General features: G+C 47.9%; 1 protein-coding gene across 2 annotated transcripts in view; it reads left to right on the plus strand.

Annotated features, from left to right (window-relative positions):
• Nucleotides 1-18,008, plus strand: part of nAChRalpha1 (nicotinic acetylcholine receptor alpha1) — a 104,225-nt gene that overhangs the window by 63,715 nt on the left and 22,502 nt on the right. For both annotated transcript variants that reach the window (XM_031990825.2, XM_076366389.1), the window contains 2 exons: nucleotides 1,848-1,892; nucleotides 8,761-8,870. In XM_031990825.2, coding sequence (XP_031846685.1) covers nucleotides 1,848-1,892; nucleotides 8,761-8,870 — 155 coding nt within the window. The remainder of the gene's footprint in view (nucleotides 1-1,847; nucleotides 1,893-8,760; nucleotides 8,871-18,008) is intronic.

Raw genomic sequence — 18,008 nt, forward strand, 5'->3', positions numbered from 1 at the left:
TCATGTTTATACGTGTCGCGTGCAATTTGCGCAACTTCGAATTCCAAAATTCCCTATAAATACAGAAAAATCCGTTGCCCGTTCCTTATTGTCTCTTGTTATTTTGATCACGTCGTCTTCATTAGGCGAGAGGATACGGAAGAAGCTGGCGCAAAGTCTACGCCAGATGCACAGTGCACGTTGGGCGTTGTAGCGGAGCGCGCCAGCGTTACCTCAGTAGAATACACCGCGCGTGGTCAGACAAGCTTTGCGCCTTTGACGCGCGACGGACATTGGATGCGAAATAATTTGAATCTCGCCAGGCACGCTTTGGCCGACCGAACTCAAAGATCGCGAACGATTCCTTTATGCTTTGGTCCCGTTGAAATTTTCTAAGGGAGAGAGAGGGAAGCGATGGGAAACAAAAGGAGAAAAAATCGAGATCCTCGAATGTAATTGCGGCGCTGGCAGAGAATAGTCGCTTCTAATCCAGGTGACGGTATCCTCGTCGGAACCATAACTCTCGCCCCTCTGCGAAAACAGTCGTAGGTTTTGTTCCGCGACGGCTTATCTCGGTCTATCCTCTTATTTCCTGTCCTGCGCTGCAGTTTTCCCCGGGAAACCGGAGAGCTGGGAGCATTCACGGATCGCGTCGCTGGATCTTAGGCACCGGCGCGACGTCTCCGTAAATCCTCGCGGGCCAAGCAACGAAAACCTTTGTCGAAAACTGGAATCTAATTGCAGGATCAAGGGATTTGTTCGGCGCATTCTTGACGACGCTCGTCTCCTCCGCGAGGGAGATCTCGGGAGCGTTCGCGCGATCTCGATGAATTCTCAGGGAAAAAGCAACGGTTCGCTTTTATTAAGTTCGCGATTATTTTGTCCTCTATTGTCCGCGAGATTCGGACTCGTCCTACTTCATATCGGGGAGATCCACGGTTTCTCTGACTCGATCATTCCCTCCGTAAATCCGATTAAACGGCACGGCTGCAATTAACTTGAAGTAACCGATTGTTGGTCCGTCGCATTTTGTAATCGAATTTAGCTGTAATTCGTTATTACCTTGTACTTTGTTATCGCGCTTTCAACATCGCGATTGTTATCGATCAATTACACGTAAACGTTCATTTTCTCTTTGTTGAAGGATCTTCGCCCGTTGTATTAATTTAAGATGCCCCTCCCGCCTCGATTACCGGCGGAGCTCCTTCGGAACTCGTGGAAACCGAATATCGACCGGCGATAATGTCAAGGATTTCGCGATGGTCGGCATGCGTGCGCAACGCGAAGCACAATTACAGATATCTGCGATGACCTCGATCAGCATTGCGCGACCGGCGCGTGAACTGAATCGATCCGCCGTAACGTGAGATACCGATCTCTAACCGTGGCGGTATCATTGATTTACGCGAGGTCAGTGAACTCGGTTGCGCCACCGGTTACACCGACGCTTTTCACACCTATCGAATCGATCGCGTCGAAACTTTGCTCCTGATAAATACCCTGACACGCCGGAGCAAAGAGGAAGACCGTACTCGTTCCGGCGTGACAGGAGAGATCGCGATTCGATTTTTCATCGCGCGTTCCCGAGCGACAGGATTGTCCCGGGGACAGCGGGCAAGTTTTTAATCCCGCGTTTACAAGCTAACTACGGCGGACCGACGCCGCGTACAGTCGCTCCACGCAGCTAAGATGATTCGCTGAGTTTTTCGATGGCCGAGAGGTTCCTTTCTCTTCCGTTCCGCCTTCCATCAGCCTTGGTATCTTGAAAACCCAATAAATCCGTCCTCCAGTAACTAGAAACACTCGAGACCGCGGAGTGCCCTCTGGAAATCCGATCTTCATTCTCTTCTTTCTGCTTTCTTTTTCAGAACCTGAAGAACCAGATCATGACGACGAACGTTTGGGTGGAACAAGTAAGTGCTTTCACGTCTATCTCGGTTCTCGTTAACATTTACGTCGAGTGCGTTTCCGGTGCGGCCGGAACGATAATGACAACCGGCGGACCGCGAATTTTTATGCAAATTACGCTCATTTCTTTTGCCGCGGGCACCGTTGACACGGCATTAATGCGGGGAGACGTTCGAAATTTTCGCGGGATTGTCCGTTCCATCGTGTTTTGCGCGCTTACGAACGCCACGAGCGCATAAAGCCCGGACGTCTAATGACCGCGCTCGAGAACGGGAGCCAGACTACTCACCCCTCGGCCGAAGCGAAATGCATTGTTGTCGTGTTTTTCCGTTTTCCTATTCGATGGCCGGCTGTCCCTCCGCGCCGGATCTGCCCGATGAAGTTAACGAACCGTGATGCTCGCGATTCGCTAAACAACTACCCGACGAGCGCAAGGGGATGCGCTTCTTTCGTGATCGAACGGGGACCGAGCGAGTACGTTGCGGGACGAAAACGATGTCGGGGAAAAGAGTGGTCCGCTGGACCGGCGAAACGCGATTTTCTCGATAACGATAGCTCGCTGGAGCAAAGAGGAGGACACGGGAGATGGAACAGAGGAAACGTGGGGAAATTCAGCCGGGCAACGTCGCTTTGATCGACTGAATCCTCCTCCTTTCCAACGGGAACGTTTGGAATTTCAAAGCAGTCGAATTTCATTTCCGTGCCTGTCGACGACGAATCGGGATCGAGGAATGGTAATTGATCCGTATTGTCTACCTCTTGCGAAACCTCTGCCTTGCATCGGAAGGGATACAGGCCTACCCGATCACCGACTTCCGCATCGCTGTCCGAAATATTCGACGTCTCATCGGATCTCCGTGGATCGTGTTCTCAACCGCACGCACTGTAACCCAATTTCAATTTCAAAATTATCGAATGGATCCAGCTGGATCTTTGAAGTTCGTTTGAAGTGCGTTCGTGAAACAGTATTCCTAGTCGTTCACAAAATCCGCTACGATCGAGAAGCCGATAGACGCGATCAGTACCGCGCGAAGATTCTCGATCGTCTGAGTTCGGCTAATGTTTTGCGGGGGTGTTCGCTGGAATCAGCTTTCGATCAATTGGCAGAGCACTGGCTTTTGGTTTTTATCTCGGTATTCTTCTCTCGCTTGGCTTCGGTCTCGATCGTTTGTCCGCGTCGATAGACCTAGCGCCTCTTTTTCTTGCATCGGCCGTGGAAGAGCGATGCTTGCCAAGCGGACAACTACAAGGTAGCGAGGGAAGACGTCTCGTGTCGCGGCGTCCCCTCGCCCAGGATGCTCTGCCAACAAAAGTGCCTGCTCTTTCCTGGAACGACCGACGATTGTTTGCGATCATTGAACGACAAACGAGCTTTCTTCCGCGGGTGTGGGATGCTTTCGAAAGTCCTGCCCCGTCAGGACACGTCGATCGGAGCGACGATCGCAGCGAAACGCGAAACGCGTTCTTTTCTTTTACAACAGAAGCATTCACGTCGAGGCGGCAGTTAGAGCTGCGTTCGGTATTTGGCCAACGATACGAAAAATATACATTTTCAATTATTCCTTAGAATTTACTCATCGTAACGATCGTAAAAGTCGAAATGACCGAACAAAGATATTTCATCGGTCCGTTAGACACGCAACTTCCCTGGTTTCCATCAAACTGTGCCGTAAACGTACTTTAAATGCGTTCCATTCAGTGAATAATTGAACGCCGAACGAGAAACGCGTTGCAGCGCAACCGATAAATCGCACTCGGCAACTATTGCTGGGGACGACGCGTTGAATCGTTGACACGTGTTTTCGGGAGACGCCGCGTGTAGGCATCGCGCAAAATCAGATCGGCACGTTCTCGTTTTCGTCAGGCCCCCGTTTGCACTCGACGTCTGCGGACGACGAAATAAGCTGGCAATCTTCGACGTGCTCGAACCCTGCGCCGTCTTTCGCGGTTGCGAATTTCCTCTCTGGAATTCGGGACGCGTATCTTTTCACGCGGCAGGGATCTGCCGAAAATCCTCGGAGTAGACCGCGGCTGCGGCAACTCGGTGGCGCAGGAAGTACGCAAATTTCCAGATATCCGTGAGTTTAAAGGGTTACACGAAGGCTTCGACAAGCCCGCAGCAGCAACGGCGGCGGCGATGGCGGCGGCAGCGGGGCCCGTCCCTAAATCGAGCGCAATTTCGGCCGCCGCGCTCGAAAGCCGAGTCTTCGGGGCCGATAGCTTTCCGATAACATGACAGCTTCCGCTCCGCTCGCGAGGATACGCTAAGCGAGCTCCGACAACCGAGCTAAAGGCTCCGCGTTCCGACAACGCCTACCATCGATTTTCACTTTATATTCGCGGCACTATTTTCACTGCGGTTTGCTGCGTCGTTGCCGGCCACCGATCGCCTATAAAAATATCGGATCCGGCTTTTTTTACGTTCGCCTCCGGCGCGAAGTTTCTTTGTTGCGTCATTTATTTTTGTTACCGCGACGTTTATTACGGGTATCTCGCTCGTGGGATTCCAGCCGGCGGAAAGTGTCGCGCGTGTCCGCAAACGCCCCGAGATTGCTGTCCGGTAGCATTGTGGAACGCAGTGGCGCTCGGAGGGACGGAGAGGCAGGAAGAACGAAAGAGATAGTCGGTAGCTGGAATAGAGTATAATGTATTCGCGGTATCCGCGGATCGATCCGTTGCCGGGTCGCGAGGCCGAGAAGTAGCGAGACCGTGGTGTTTTCGAAACCGACGTCGAAAACGGTTTTCTTCCGCGGCACCCGGAAAGTGTTTCTTTTAACCCTTAACGGTCGTACGTCACCTCTGACGTGACAACAGTACTTTGTCGCTACGGTCGTATGGCTCGCGTGAGGTAATAAGACGGATCACTCATACATGTGTAATACTGTTCCATAAAGTAAATCGTTTCTAATAAAAATATTGTTCTTACAATATTGAATATTTTTCACATATTTGCTGAAAACAACTATAACTTAGTGAGAATCATGTATACAAAGCTAGCATCTGATAAATCGTGTTTAACCCCTTGCCCTATGATTTATTTCCTAAATGTGATCGATACAAATACGTTGATGATTTATTAAGAAAAAAAAATCTTATAAAAGAATGATAAACTTACACATTTACTCCAAAGGTTAACGATTAATAATAGGAAAGTAATATTTAATTTATTTTTAAAACAAGTAAATAATACTTAGATTTCTCAAATTCAGTTTAAAATTTTCGTCGCGAGTCTGACACGATATTGTAGGTCAAGAGGTTAATCTTTTGAGGTATCGTGTTATTGACCACATCAGGTTTACATGTCTGGGATTGGAAGATGCGATCAAAGAATTGAATGATGTGAACAGTAAAAGATCGGTACATACTTTATTTTCCGGTACTTAAGAGTTTATTTAACTTAGTTTTCTATGGAACAGATTTCGATTGCTTCTAAACATCTCAAGGGTTATCCACGAAGGGTTACTGTCGCATTAACTGCTGTGGTTATTAACGATCATCGTTTCCTTTACATTATTTCCTTCGGTAGGTGAGCTTCTATAAATTTTATAAAATATCCTACTTTGCCTTTGTTCAGGTCTTCCTTTAATAGCATGCTGGTGTTGCATTTGGTACAGAGATTATTGTATTTGACGTAATGGAGAAGCGTTCCACAGTAATTGTGCACGTTCATTACAGATGGGTATTGTATCTTTTGATAGAATGTACGAGTGCGAGATTTGTATGGCGGATTCTGATTCTGTTCAATGCCACCTGTTCCAGCTTGATTAATTTATTTAGATGTTTGAATATATGAAAGCCATTGTCTGAGTTTCATGTGTGTGGGACCTGTGTTGTTCCACTCTATTTGCCAGTGCGTCAATATTCTTTTCTTCCTGTGTTTTATCAGGTCATCCGAGTGTAGGCTCTTGTACGTCTGTATTCAGATCGGTGACTGCTTCTTTTGCTGCTTCGTCGGCCTTCTCATCTTCGCTAATTCCAACGTGTGAACAGATTCAGATTAAAATAACTTTTCCCCATGATCTATTAGTCTTTTATGTATTTACAAATTCTGTATCGTATTGTTCCAAGTTGCGGCATTATTAACCCTTTGCACTCGGGAGGAGACTCTCAGTCACTTGATCTGACGCAAGAAAACTATAAAATCTGATATTTAATGTTCAATTTTGTATAATGCCTCGATACGTGACATATTGGAATAAAATACCTTTGTTCCTCAATGTACTTGTGACTTCCCTTCGAGTTAGTTTCAAAGGATATCGTCTTTGTCTTCTCAAAAAATGTTAAATACTTCTAGCGAGAAACTTCCGAGTGCAAAGGGTTAATTGTCGATTATTGCTAACCTTCGGTATCCTTTCCTTCAATTACCTTGAACGGAGGAAAGCGTCGCCGGTAAATTGGCGTAACGTTTTTCTCTTTTTCTTTGATCGCGGCGTTTCGCAGCAATTTTATGACATCGTTCGGCCGCCGCACTCCCTCGTGCAGGCCCGCCGTTTTCACGGTCGAGAGGCGCTGGAGAAATCTGAATGCGAACGATGCGGCGACGCAATTTATTGTTAGGTCCAGGAACGGTAAATTTTTATGGCGTCGTCTAGCGGTTATTTCGCGCGCACGTGCCTCGGAAATCAAAAGCATCCGCGAGTCATGCCGCCGCTAATTTCCTTGACGCGCGAGCGTCGATCGATTCGTGGATCTACCATCCTTGATCAGCAAATTGGGGTCACCTACAGGTTTCAACGTTTCTCACGGTAATTGGGTATTATCAGTCTGAAAGGTAATTTGATGAGTATTATTTATCGCAACGTAATGAGCTACGCAAAGAAACTATGTCTGAGTTAGAGAAAATTAACCCTTTGCATTCCAGGGTCGCCTCTCAGTCGACAATTGCTTTGACACAGCGAAACTGTGAAGTTTGATAATTAATATTAAACTTCGTATAATGCATCAATATATTAGATATTAAAAGAAAATAGTTTTCCTCAATGTAAGTACGATTTCCTGAGAAGTCAATTTCAGAAAATGTCATCTGCATCTCATTAGAAAATATTGAGTGTTCTCAGTGGGATGCTTCTAGAGTACAAAGGGTTAACCTCTTGGCGTATTATTTACTTCCGCTATTAAGCTCGAGCAGCATTTTACTATCGACAATTTGGAAAAAACGTAACAAAATTTTCTGTTCTACTTTAAGCGAAAAATTTCATTTGAAGATAATAAAGTGATAATAGCAAAACAGTTTCTTGCTTTGATCCGTGGAAAACGAACCACATTGAGTTTTGTTAAATTAATCTAGAAATCTTCATCACAAGTCTCACTCATCTTATCATCAATTGAATTGTATGGCAATGGGTTAATATAAGTAAACTGATCTTTTCCAAGCTCGAGGCTGATTATCAACGATGACAGGTTTGTTGATCAAGGACTGAAATAAAAGTCGGTTCGCTTTTTGGATAATTCGAGTCGTAGACATCCCCGCGCTGACCGTCGAGCGGAAACGATAGGCGTCGTTCGAAAGGGATGCGGACGGAAAGCGCAACACGCTTCCTCGGGAATTTTGGTCGTTCGATTTAACGAGCGCGCCGCGTGCTACTCGGCACGGTACGAGCGCACCGTTAATTGCTTCGGTGGAATTGAGTCGACTCGGCCGTGCGCGCGGTACAATCAAGCCAAGTATGTATATTCCCATGAAAAAAGTTGCACGTTCCTCGAGTAACTACGATCCGGGCTGACGTTCCGAGTTAGGTAGCTGTTGGACGGCTGCGTATCGTCCCCGGTGTTTTCGGCGGATCGATTTCTTTCTCCGAGCGAAAAAACAGGAGGTCGATTAATTCTCGCGTAGAAATCCACCGTAACGAAGGGAGCCAATCGTTGTTCGTTTTGGCGACGTTCGAGCTCGTTCGCTTAAAACTCGAGAATCGATGCCGTTTCGCGTCCGCGCATCCGTAATGGATTCAGGGCACAGAATTTTACTCGACTGCCCGACCGAACAGCGAACTACGTTAATTACTAGCGGAATGATTCACGTTCCTCCGAAGATCGGTAAATATCCGCGAACTCTGTCGATCGTGCATTCCAGTTCCCGAATATCCGTTGCACCCGCGATCGAGGTAAACACGATTTTGCACCGTGCCGCGCGCGACGTTCGATTCGCTTCGTGAACGTTCCTTATTTCTTAAGTTATTAACCCTTTGCACTCGAAAGTGTTTCAGTAGAGATATTCAACGTTTTCCAATCAGATACACATGACATTCTTTAAATCTAACTAATCAGAAAACACATATGAACTAAGAAACCAAGCTATTTTATTTCAGTATTTCATATACCGATGCATTGTAGGGAGTTTAATATCATACATAAGACTTTATAATTTTCCTCTATCGAATCAAGTGACAACTGAAAGTCACCACTCGAGTGCAAAGGGTTGACACGAGGTTTACCGGGCGCAACATTTTGATACATTTCAAACTTCCGTAGTTTGTCCCGGATATAGTGTTTTATGGCTGTACAAGAAGACGTACCATATTTTCCCGAAAGCCATAAACGGAAAATCGCGGCGAAGACATTGAACAGCAACCTGCCGGTGCAGTTAGAATGAAAATGTAAAGGGTTTGCATTAGTCTATGCCTCTTTCGCCTTGTGTTCCGTTAATGCCCCGGAAGTCAGTCGGAAATATTGTCTATTTCCCGTTAAGAGGCGGATCGATCGTGTCGGGTTCTAACAGGTCTCCCAACGGTGAGATTTTGTGTAGCCGGCTATTGTTGCGCGACGTAACACGAACCAATCGATACACCGACCGAAATTCCGACTGTCGAGAGCGTACAACTTGTCGAATATTTTCTGAACACGCAGCCTTAATCTCGCACGCGTTTCTGCTTTCAGGAGTGGAACGATTATAAGTTGAAGTGGAACCCGGACGACTATGGCGGTGTCGACACCCTCCACGTGCCGTCGGAGCATATATGGCTGCCGGACATTGTTCTTTACAACAAGTAAGTGCTTTTTACGAGATTTCAGTCGAGAGAACGATCGAGATTTCAGACCGTAAACGGGACCAAGCGTGTATCGGTTGGCTATTAAACGACCGAAAAAACGTATTGTCGCTGGCCGAAACAATTTTCCGCTCAACGTCTTGCGCGAGCAAGGCAGGTCGGCCCGCCGAAGCAATTTGTCCGACCGATTTTATTTTTATAACCGGGAACGACCACTTTAAACAGCTGCTCGATACTCTTGCCGAGGATATTGCGAGACGTCCGCGCACGACGGGTGTCCCATACTTCTTCGATCGTCGAACGTGTCGAGTTCATAACGGAACTCCTTAAATTTTATACCTGTTCGTTTGAATCTCAAGGAATTACTAAAAGATCCAGAATTTACTGGGATTCTTAAGAACAATGGAAAATAAGAGATTTTATAGCATTCCTTTCATTCGAATCCGTGGGATTGAGACAACTCGATTGTGGAACAAGACTCGCCTAATTTTCCCCTCCGTCGTTGTTCACTCGTCTGTAGATATAACAGGAGCAGACGTCCGTGCGACTGGATTTCCGGATGTGTAATCCGAACTCTTTTGGTAATAAGAGTTCGGTTTGCTCGGCTGTTTCGACGAAATTAGCTCGGATAAACAAAGTTCGGATAAATGGAGTTTCGGTGTTGGTATATTGGGTGACGTACCACCGGTGCCTGTATCCCGGACATCCGTTCGGGTTAATCCGGTGCAGGTTGATCCCGTTTCCTCCTTTCTTTCGCGGGAGACGGGCGTGTATCGGGCCGGTTACAGAGCAGCAGAGCTGGTCGTCCGTCACCTTGGTCCCACCATGCTTCATAGGATTTTAGCGCGGAGGAAAGTGCAGAGGACGGTACCTCGTAAACCTGCCGTGGAATATTCGAGGACGGTACGTGACGGTTTCACTGGCATCCGGTAAGGCCATTTTGAGAATCCACGGCCGGGAGAACGGGTCACCACATACGTTGCGCGTATCCCTCGGCCGGCTAACGCTGAGAAATAGGATGTAGTTCGCCGCACGGACGACACTTTTACGAGGAAGCTGGGCCACAGGACCGACCCCGAACAACGTCATTCGTTCAACCACGATGCCTTCTATTCGCGTGCCCCCACGACTTCGTCACCGGTTATCGCCTCGCCCGGCGGGATTCCCCTTTGTGGCTGACGGACGACGATCCGGGTCGAGCCGCTAAAACCGACTTTACGTTGCTTCCGGGATGAGTCTAGTTAACATCGGGAACCGGTCACGCTCGTTTCGCTCTATTAAGAGTATGTAATCTCCGCGCGAGTCGCGACTGCTTGAGATTTCGATTCCTCGCGGAGGAGGATCGCTCGAAGCGTTCATGCCTTCAGCGGAAGAAGCTGAGTTAGACGGACTCTTAAGCTTTTGCACTCGAAAGTTCATTAGAAATATTCAGCGTTTTATCGGATATGGACGATCTTCTTTGAAATTAATTATGAGAACAGTTAATATCATATATATTTATGCTAAGTATTGGAAAAGGGTGATGAAATAATGAAACAATATATATATTTTATAGTGTGACTTTATTATAACGGCTTTGAAAAACACGTCTAGCTCTTTCAAGTTCTCGAATGCGAATGACTCGGAACAACCAAAAGTAAGTTGGGGTCCGCTTTTCTTTACAAGACCGTTTATGGCCTTGCCTGGAGAAAAGTCTCTTGACACGTGACAAAATCCAGATACATCTGATTGCTTTTCTATCGCCTTTGTTTAGACTAAAGATATATGAACGTTGGGCATTTTTGCTTTTGCTAGCTTAGCATTAGTAATAATACGATACTAATAATATATCAAAGTAGTCATCTTTATATTCGAGATACGAAAGTTCGATGTCGCCGAAGCAATGACATTCGTTATCAAGATATTCATTCGTGGTCGTTTCGTCTGGAGATAGTAGAATCCATCTGTATTTATCGTCGATTACCAAGGAACTAGAGAAGCCAAGACTCGGGGCATACGTTGATCGGGTCACGTCGCATAGTTTCAATTACTTGGACGAGGGAAATCGATTGTCCTGGAGGCGCGACGGCTCGAAAGGCTCAAAGTATACCCAGGCTTTGTAGCCCGATAGCATGCAAATGCATCCTGGCCGTACTCGGCCTCGATCGCGATTCGGTAGCGGGGCGAGTAATTTATATGGAACACTCGAATCCGATTAATAATTCACCGAGATTCGATGAAGTTTCCGGTGAAAGGGAAGTGCCTGTTCGAAATGAAATTCAGCGGAACCGTACCTCGAGCCGGGTTAGGTATGAAAACGATTCTTCCGATTACAGGATATCGAGATTTCCCCGATATAGTAATGTGCCGTGTTGTTTGGAGCAGGAGGAGGGGGGAGGATGAATTTCGATGGCGTCGTTCGTTTGACGCGGCCAAGACTCGGCGAGCTTGCTCCTTTGCCCAGCACACCTTTGACCGTTTTATCGAATTTCATGTCCCTGTCGTCGGCGATTCGCTGTTTAATAACTTGGCCGCGGTGTTGTGTCGCGCGAATGAAAGTTTCCCGATTGCCCCGGCAAGCTTTGAACGGTCGGCCACCGAGGGGAATTGAATTATTAACTCTTTCACGGAGATATCAATTTTTCCGATGGATCGGCATGCCAGAAATTCCGCTCTGAATTGGAAATTTCGCGATAAGAGAGTAGGAAACACTGGGCAAGAGCGTGCGCGTATCGTTTCAACGACAACGGCCGAGTTAAAAGCAACCGAGTTACGAACGGTGGGCGTCTCGAACGAGGGGAGGATGATTATCGGTTTTCGGAATAACTTGCCTGATTAACTCTTCTCGCGTACAAGTTTGAGGTTGACGCAGACTCTCGGCCGGCACGGGCTCCCAGCAACTCTCGACGAGCATCCGTCGACTCTCCAGAGAGAGAGAGAGAGAGAGAGAGAGAGAGAGAGAGAGAGAGAGAGAGAGAGAGAAAGAGAGAGAGTGAGATGGCAACGGAGGGAACAGGCGGAAGGGTGGTTCCATTAGGTACCGAGAGTACATCAATTAAATCGAAGTCGAGTTGCCGAAGCTCGGGAACCTCGAATCTGTTCCGTGCCGCCCTGATCTTCGACTTCCGACTTCCTTCCCTTTCTACTGTCATTCTCTGCAGTTTTCCGTCGATCGTCATCTTCATTGAAGCTGTGTCTTGATTTAGTTTCGTGTGAACACAAAATCGTCGTAATCAACGAACATTGGTTCAATATCCATAATCGACTGAACCGTTATTAAAATAGGTTGATCTCGCGCCTCTGAAACCAACGAATCGACGCGATCGCTGGTATCTGCGGCACGCTCGACGCGACGAACGACAAACCAGGTGCAATTTGATACGCGGCGAATAACACGTTGAATGCCGCACGATTTCATAGAGCAAAATACACTAAATGAAAAGATATAATATTAAATCATTCGACTGAATTGCATTGTTATTATTGCACGTTCTTCTAGCTAAATGTCACGAAATTAAGTAGCATTATTTGTAATATAGAAATGTTTCCAAATAATCGTCGTTTAACTGTTATAGTGTTAATAGAATTTTGCTTCGATTGTTTGTCTTCTTTGCTCGTTCCCCATAATCATCCAGTTAAGACAAAAGGCGCGAATAAAGTTGCTCGAAGAAACGGTATTTCAATTTCCCTGAACGTCGCGCTCCCGTGCAAGTATTCCCATCGCCGGTGTCGCAACTTCTCGAATTTTAGCATTTTACGGGGAAAACCGATCCGGCGAGGATCGATCCCGTAACGCGATACATTATGTAAAGGCGGGGCGATCGGTAAGCGTCGCTGACGAGCGTCCCCGCCGTTCTCCGTTCCTTCTTACGCTCCTGTGTCGAGAGCGCGAAAAGTGCCCTCGGTTCCGTTCGAGTGTCGAGGTTAGATACGATCGAGAGTGCGACGCCGCGGGACGAAACAAATTCTAGCTCGCGGGCCGTGCAGATATCGAGTGCCGCTCGCAGCTCGCAGGGTTCACGGTTCTACCGGTTCATCGAATATTATCGAATGTTGCCGTATCAGGTTGCCGCGCGGAAAGTTTCTCGGATACGGACGTTTGTGCGGTGCAGATATTTAGAGCCATAGGGAAAAGGAAAATATGGTGCTCGGAAAATTGCGTGCACTTAATAACGACTCGGCTCCGTTCCGACCCTTTGTATTCCCCTCAATTCGATAATAGCTGTTTATCATTAGCGAAATGTATTCGATTATTTTCGTGGAAGGGAACGTTTATAATGGAATCGTCGATGGATCGTTCCTTTCATCCGCCACAAACGCGGTGTCCCTCCCTCGTCGTTCTCTTTTTCTCGTCGAGAGAAACCCCGTTGGTTCGTTCTGTGGTTCGCGGTGCAGTGGCTCGGTCGATCGCTGAACCGGCAAGAAGGTTTTATCCCCTTCACGAGAGTGATTTGTATGTATACATGCAAATTAACTGACACTCGATGAAAGTATTTGTCAGGCGGAGAGCCCTCGACGAAAAGAAAGTTTCTTCGGCGGGGAGTTTCGTCGAAAAAGCTTTTTCAGGGGACGAGAAGTTTTCGAGGGGACGTTCGCAAAGTTTTCGTGCAAAAATCGATAAACGTTACGAGGCCGAGGGTCGCGTCGAGGGTCCGGTGGTTCGCGAGAGTTCGGGGGAGCAGAGATACACCCCCGGATGGGATTTTATTAAGAAACCAGCCTGTGAAACACGCCGGTAGATCGATAGAGCGATACCCTTTCGTTACGAGGAATTTATTCATTCGCGGCGCGGCGAGCACGTGCAATATCACTCCCGTTTTAAATGAACCGGAAGCGAAGGAAGTTGCAACGTTCTTCGATGGGTCCGTTACGGGCGCAATATTCGCGGAGATAATTGAAACCGCGCCATCACGGGACAAGCAACCCGGCTTTCGTTTATCAAATTTCATTTCTCGTTCCGTTGAATGCAATTTGCGTCTGGGGGAGGGAGGGTGCATCGGGCGGGAAGCTAAGGGAATGGATGCGAGCGTTCGTTGGGCTCCGAAAGAGAGGAGAGCGATAACGACAACAATAACTCTGGTTAATTGAAAGTCATACAAGTTTCAAGTTTCAAGTTTCAAACTTCAAATTTCAAGCTTTGAAATTTCAAATTCTAAATATCAAATTTAACATCGCGGGCAAGCTTCCCAGTTGGAAGGATACGTGATACGATACGCGTTCGCACTCGGCATTACGCGGTATTCTTGTATCCCCGGCTTGTTCTTCGGTCGAGGCGAATATCAATTAATACACGCATTTGCTCCGCGGCCAAATTATTCGATTCGTAACGAACTGGAAAACGGAAGCGGCTTTGCATCGGGAGGATAGGTAAACGGAAGGGGAGGGAGCGGGCGCGGGTAAAAGTTGAAATTACATGGGAACTATTTCCCCGGAGGGGCTGTATCTCGACCCGTCTATCGGGTAGAAACGATTTTCGTCGGAAGTGATCCAGTGCAGGGCGAAAAAGCGCGGGACCGTGGCGCGGCGTGTATCGGCCCGAGAAACAGGTAGGCGAGGATCCAATAAACTCGGCGCGAAGCGTCGGCGCGCAATCAACGATGCAAATGCTTCGGCCGCGTAAGGAGAGGGAGAGCACGGCCGCTTTTTTTTCCTGGCAAACTCTACCTCCGTCCCGGATCGAATTTTAAAGGGAAATTCGGATTTCCCGTCGAATCGATCTCGCGACGACTTCCTCGACCGTGGACCGAGCTGGTCCGTCCTCTCCGATCCCGGGGGATGCGAATCGACCGGTGCCGAGTTTAAAATGGTTAGATGCAATCGAGCCGGGGTGAAACGAATTGCTCGCAGAGAAACCCGGGATTCAAAAGGGGTTTACGATTGACAAAAGCGTATAATATGCATTTACAACGAAGTAAGTTTCGCTATTACAGCGTGGTTACATTGAATCTTCGCGGTGCGGCGTGCTCTTCTTCGTTGATGAAGGGTCACGAACGCAAACGCGGACGGGAAGTTTCGTTATTTGGGTGCGCTGCGGAGGTTACATTGAACGCACGCGGGACAATGCTATCCCTTTTCGTTGATGGAGGGCCATGAACGTGAGCGCGATGAACGTGTTCAAGTACAATGACCCTCGGGTGTATAGGCGAAGCGGTCGGTCGGGTGGCCGGCCGAGCCGCGAAATGCAAAGTTAAAATATGCAGGGAACGTACGTGAGCCGGAATCTCGTTACTGCATTATCGTCGGATTACTGCGCCTGCAGCTCGTCCCAGACGCGGTAATCCGGTCGTGGCGGCGCGCGGGTACGCGCGGGAACGCGCGTTAACGAAGTAACACTGGCCTCAAAGTAACCGCGACGGACCCTGTCCGCTCGCGAGATAACTTTCGCCCCCATAGAAATTGCCTGTTACGCGAGGGGCCCGCGTTTAACGCTTAAAACATCGTTCCCGCCGGCAGTATCTCGCGCTCGGAAGCTCGTTACCCCGGCCTCTGAGAGGTTCAATTAAGCCGAACGCATTTTTATGAACCACTGATTCGCTTTTACGATGATTGTCGACTGAGCCGCCAGGATTTCTCGGCGTTTGGATTTTATGGTGAATCCTGGTGGCCTGTAAGCGACGCCGTTCGATGTAACGATGCTTTCGTCGGCTCCTCGAGATTTCGCTCGAGATTGCCGAACGACGACGTCTTTCTTTCCGACGTTTGTTTCGCACTTTCCGAACGACGTTCGAGCGTCGGTTGCGTTGGTCTTCGAGTAGGAATTCATCGCGATTAGATATTTCGATGCATAATTAACTTTCTATAAAATATGTTCTATCTTGCTTTCCATCTTTCATCGTACGCAACGTCAGCTTCCTTTCAGCTATAAACTCTTTGTGTGAAGTTAAAAGCTTTGTTACACCGATATATTGTTCTATACTTATTAAAAGAAAGGATGTCTTTTCCCGTTGACTTAAAATAATTGAAAAAATCACAGCGCAACGTGTTCCCATCAGTCGAGCCGATGCATTATTGAATGGCCGCGTGCTCGATATCAGCGTCGATAAGCGCCGAAGTCTGGCACCGTTATCAGATCGTTAAAAGTGTATTTTCGTGAGATTTACTAGTGCTTTCCTTCCTTCTTTCCTTCCTTCCTTCCTTCCTTCCTTCCGGACGCCCGGTTCCGTTCGTTCCTTGTTTCGCCAGGCGCATCCGCGCGCGGAAACCGAGCCCGTTTCGTCGACGAATCGACGGTGCCGAGCTTTGGATTCATGGAAGCACGCGGTCGCGTCGAAGCTCGCGGCAATCCCCCAACTAGCGGCGGCTTATCGCGCACGGTAATACATTTACCGTCTGAAATGTAACGGGAACGGGAACGGAGACGCGCGCGTGGCTCGCTCCGGAGCGCAGAATTAAAAGGAAATTGAACTGTTCGCGGGAGTATCAAATTTGTGACTTAATGCTCGTAAGTCACGCGTCAGCCGGGCCGCGCGGTGTATCGCTGCCAGCGCGCAAATTAACGCCTCTTTCGCTTTAATTCAATTCTCGTCGAATGCAATATTCCAGGAGCTTCTATTTCCGAACTCGAATTAGTCGATCGCATCGCGATTATATCCGTGATATTCGTTGTTCCCGCCGTTTCGCGCACCGGGACCGCCGGATCGACCGGCTAGAACGGAATAAAACTTTCGAATTTTACAAAACACTCCGACCGTTCATCGAAAAACTTCATTCCGTAATTCGTAATTAAATTTTGTTTCACCGTCTCTTACCATTCTCGAGATAACCCGAGGCAAAGAACAATTTGCATTCTATTCAATGGTGTCAATTTTCCACCCCTTCGAAGTGAAATTCGGCATGAAAAAACCCTTGCATTTCATTAAGCTTGACTTACTCCACTTACATATAAAGTTTAATAATTCGTTGAATTTCCGGGTTCGATAATATCCCTTGTTAGTCGAACAGATCCGCGATAAATTCATTTGGTTTGGGGTCATCGGCGAGCCTCTCGGGGCCAGCGAAAATTCGAGCGTCGGTCACCGGCGACCCTCCCCCCGGCGTTCAACGCGTTAAACGCCAAAGTTCTCGCTCGTTCCACCGTCGTCGCAGTCGCAGTCGTCGCGCACATCACCGGAGTACTATCCTTGCTCTCGGTTGGCCCTCTCTTTCCCGCTTTCCCCGTCCTTCAATCTGTCTCTTTTCGTTCTTGGTTCTCTTTCTCTCCGTTCCTCTCTGCTCGTTTCTCGTCCGTGTCAACCTCGCTCAACCCAGTCCGCGTCGTCGAGTCGAGTACTCAGCGACAACCAGGCGCATTATAACGGCCTAGGTGCCGGCTGACCTAAAATATGCCAAGTACATGTGGCCCTGTTAGATCCAACCCTTCCACCGCCCCCGAGGCACCACACCCTCGTCTTCCGTTGCAAATCCGGCGCCGAGTAAACGCGCCGGTGCACATTTTCCCGCATAAACGCACCGCGTTCCGTCCGCACAAATTGGACGCCAGCTGATACAGACTGATTACTAATTGGTGTGTTTTGGTTTCTAAATACAACGATGCGCGGCGCAGCGCAGCGCAGCAGAGGGAAAACGAACCTCGAGCCTCGTTGCGACGGCAAACCCGGTTAATTCCATAAAGTAATATTTGGGGGCCGATGTTCGCTTGCGTCGCTCGAATCTTGTTAGAAGGTGATTATAACAATAATAACAGTAATCGATTTATTCGCGGAAATTATTCACCTCTTGCATGCAAAAGGAATAATGATGAGAATGAAGCTGGGAGAACGAGGTAACGAAACAGATGTAACGAAAGTGACGAACGTACAAGAAGAATAATTAATAGTATATAGTACAAGTGAAACGAGATACCCGATTCAGCGAGAAACCATAGTCACCATTGATTTTTCATCGCCGTCGTGTCAAACATCGATTTGAATCGATCAAATATCTGCTGCTCTTTTTTCAATAAAGGAACATAGAACTTCCACCGTAGAAAGATCCTCGAGACAAACAGTATTTCTTTCGCGCGAGCGACTCCGTTCGGAAACCGTTTAAATCCGAAAGCGATGAAGAAACGCGTTCTCCGATCGCGCTGTTACGCTCGGTCCGTCGTGGATATTTCTTCCGGCTGTGGAACGAGACAGATTCGCTTGCGCGGGGGAACAACAGCAGCATTGTCACGAATCG

Source organism: Nomia melanderi, chromosome 3 (genome assembly GCF_051020985.1).
Source record: "Nomia melanderi isolate GNS246 chromosome 3, iyNomMela1, whole genome shotgun sequence".
In the NCBI taxonomy this organism is placed as follows: Eukaryota; Metazoa; Arthropoda; class Insecta; order Hymenoptera; family Halictidae; genus Nomia; species Nomia melanderi.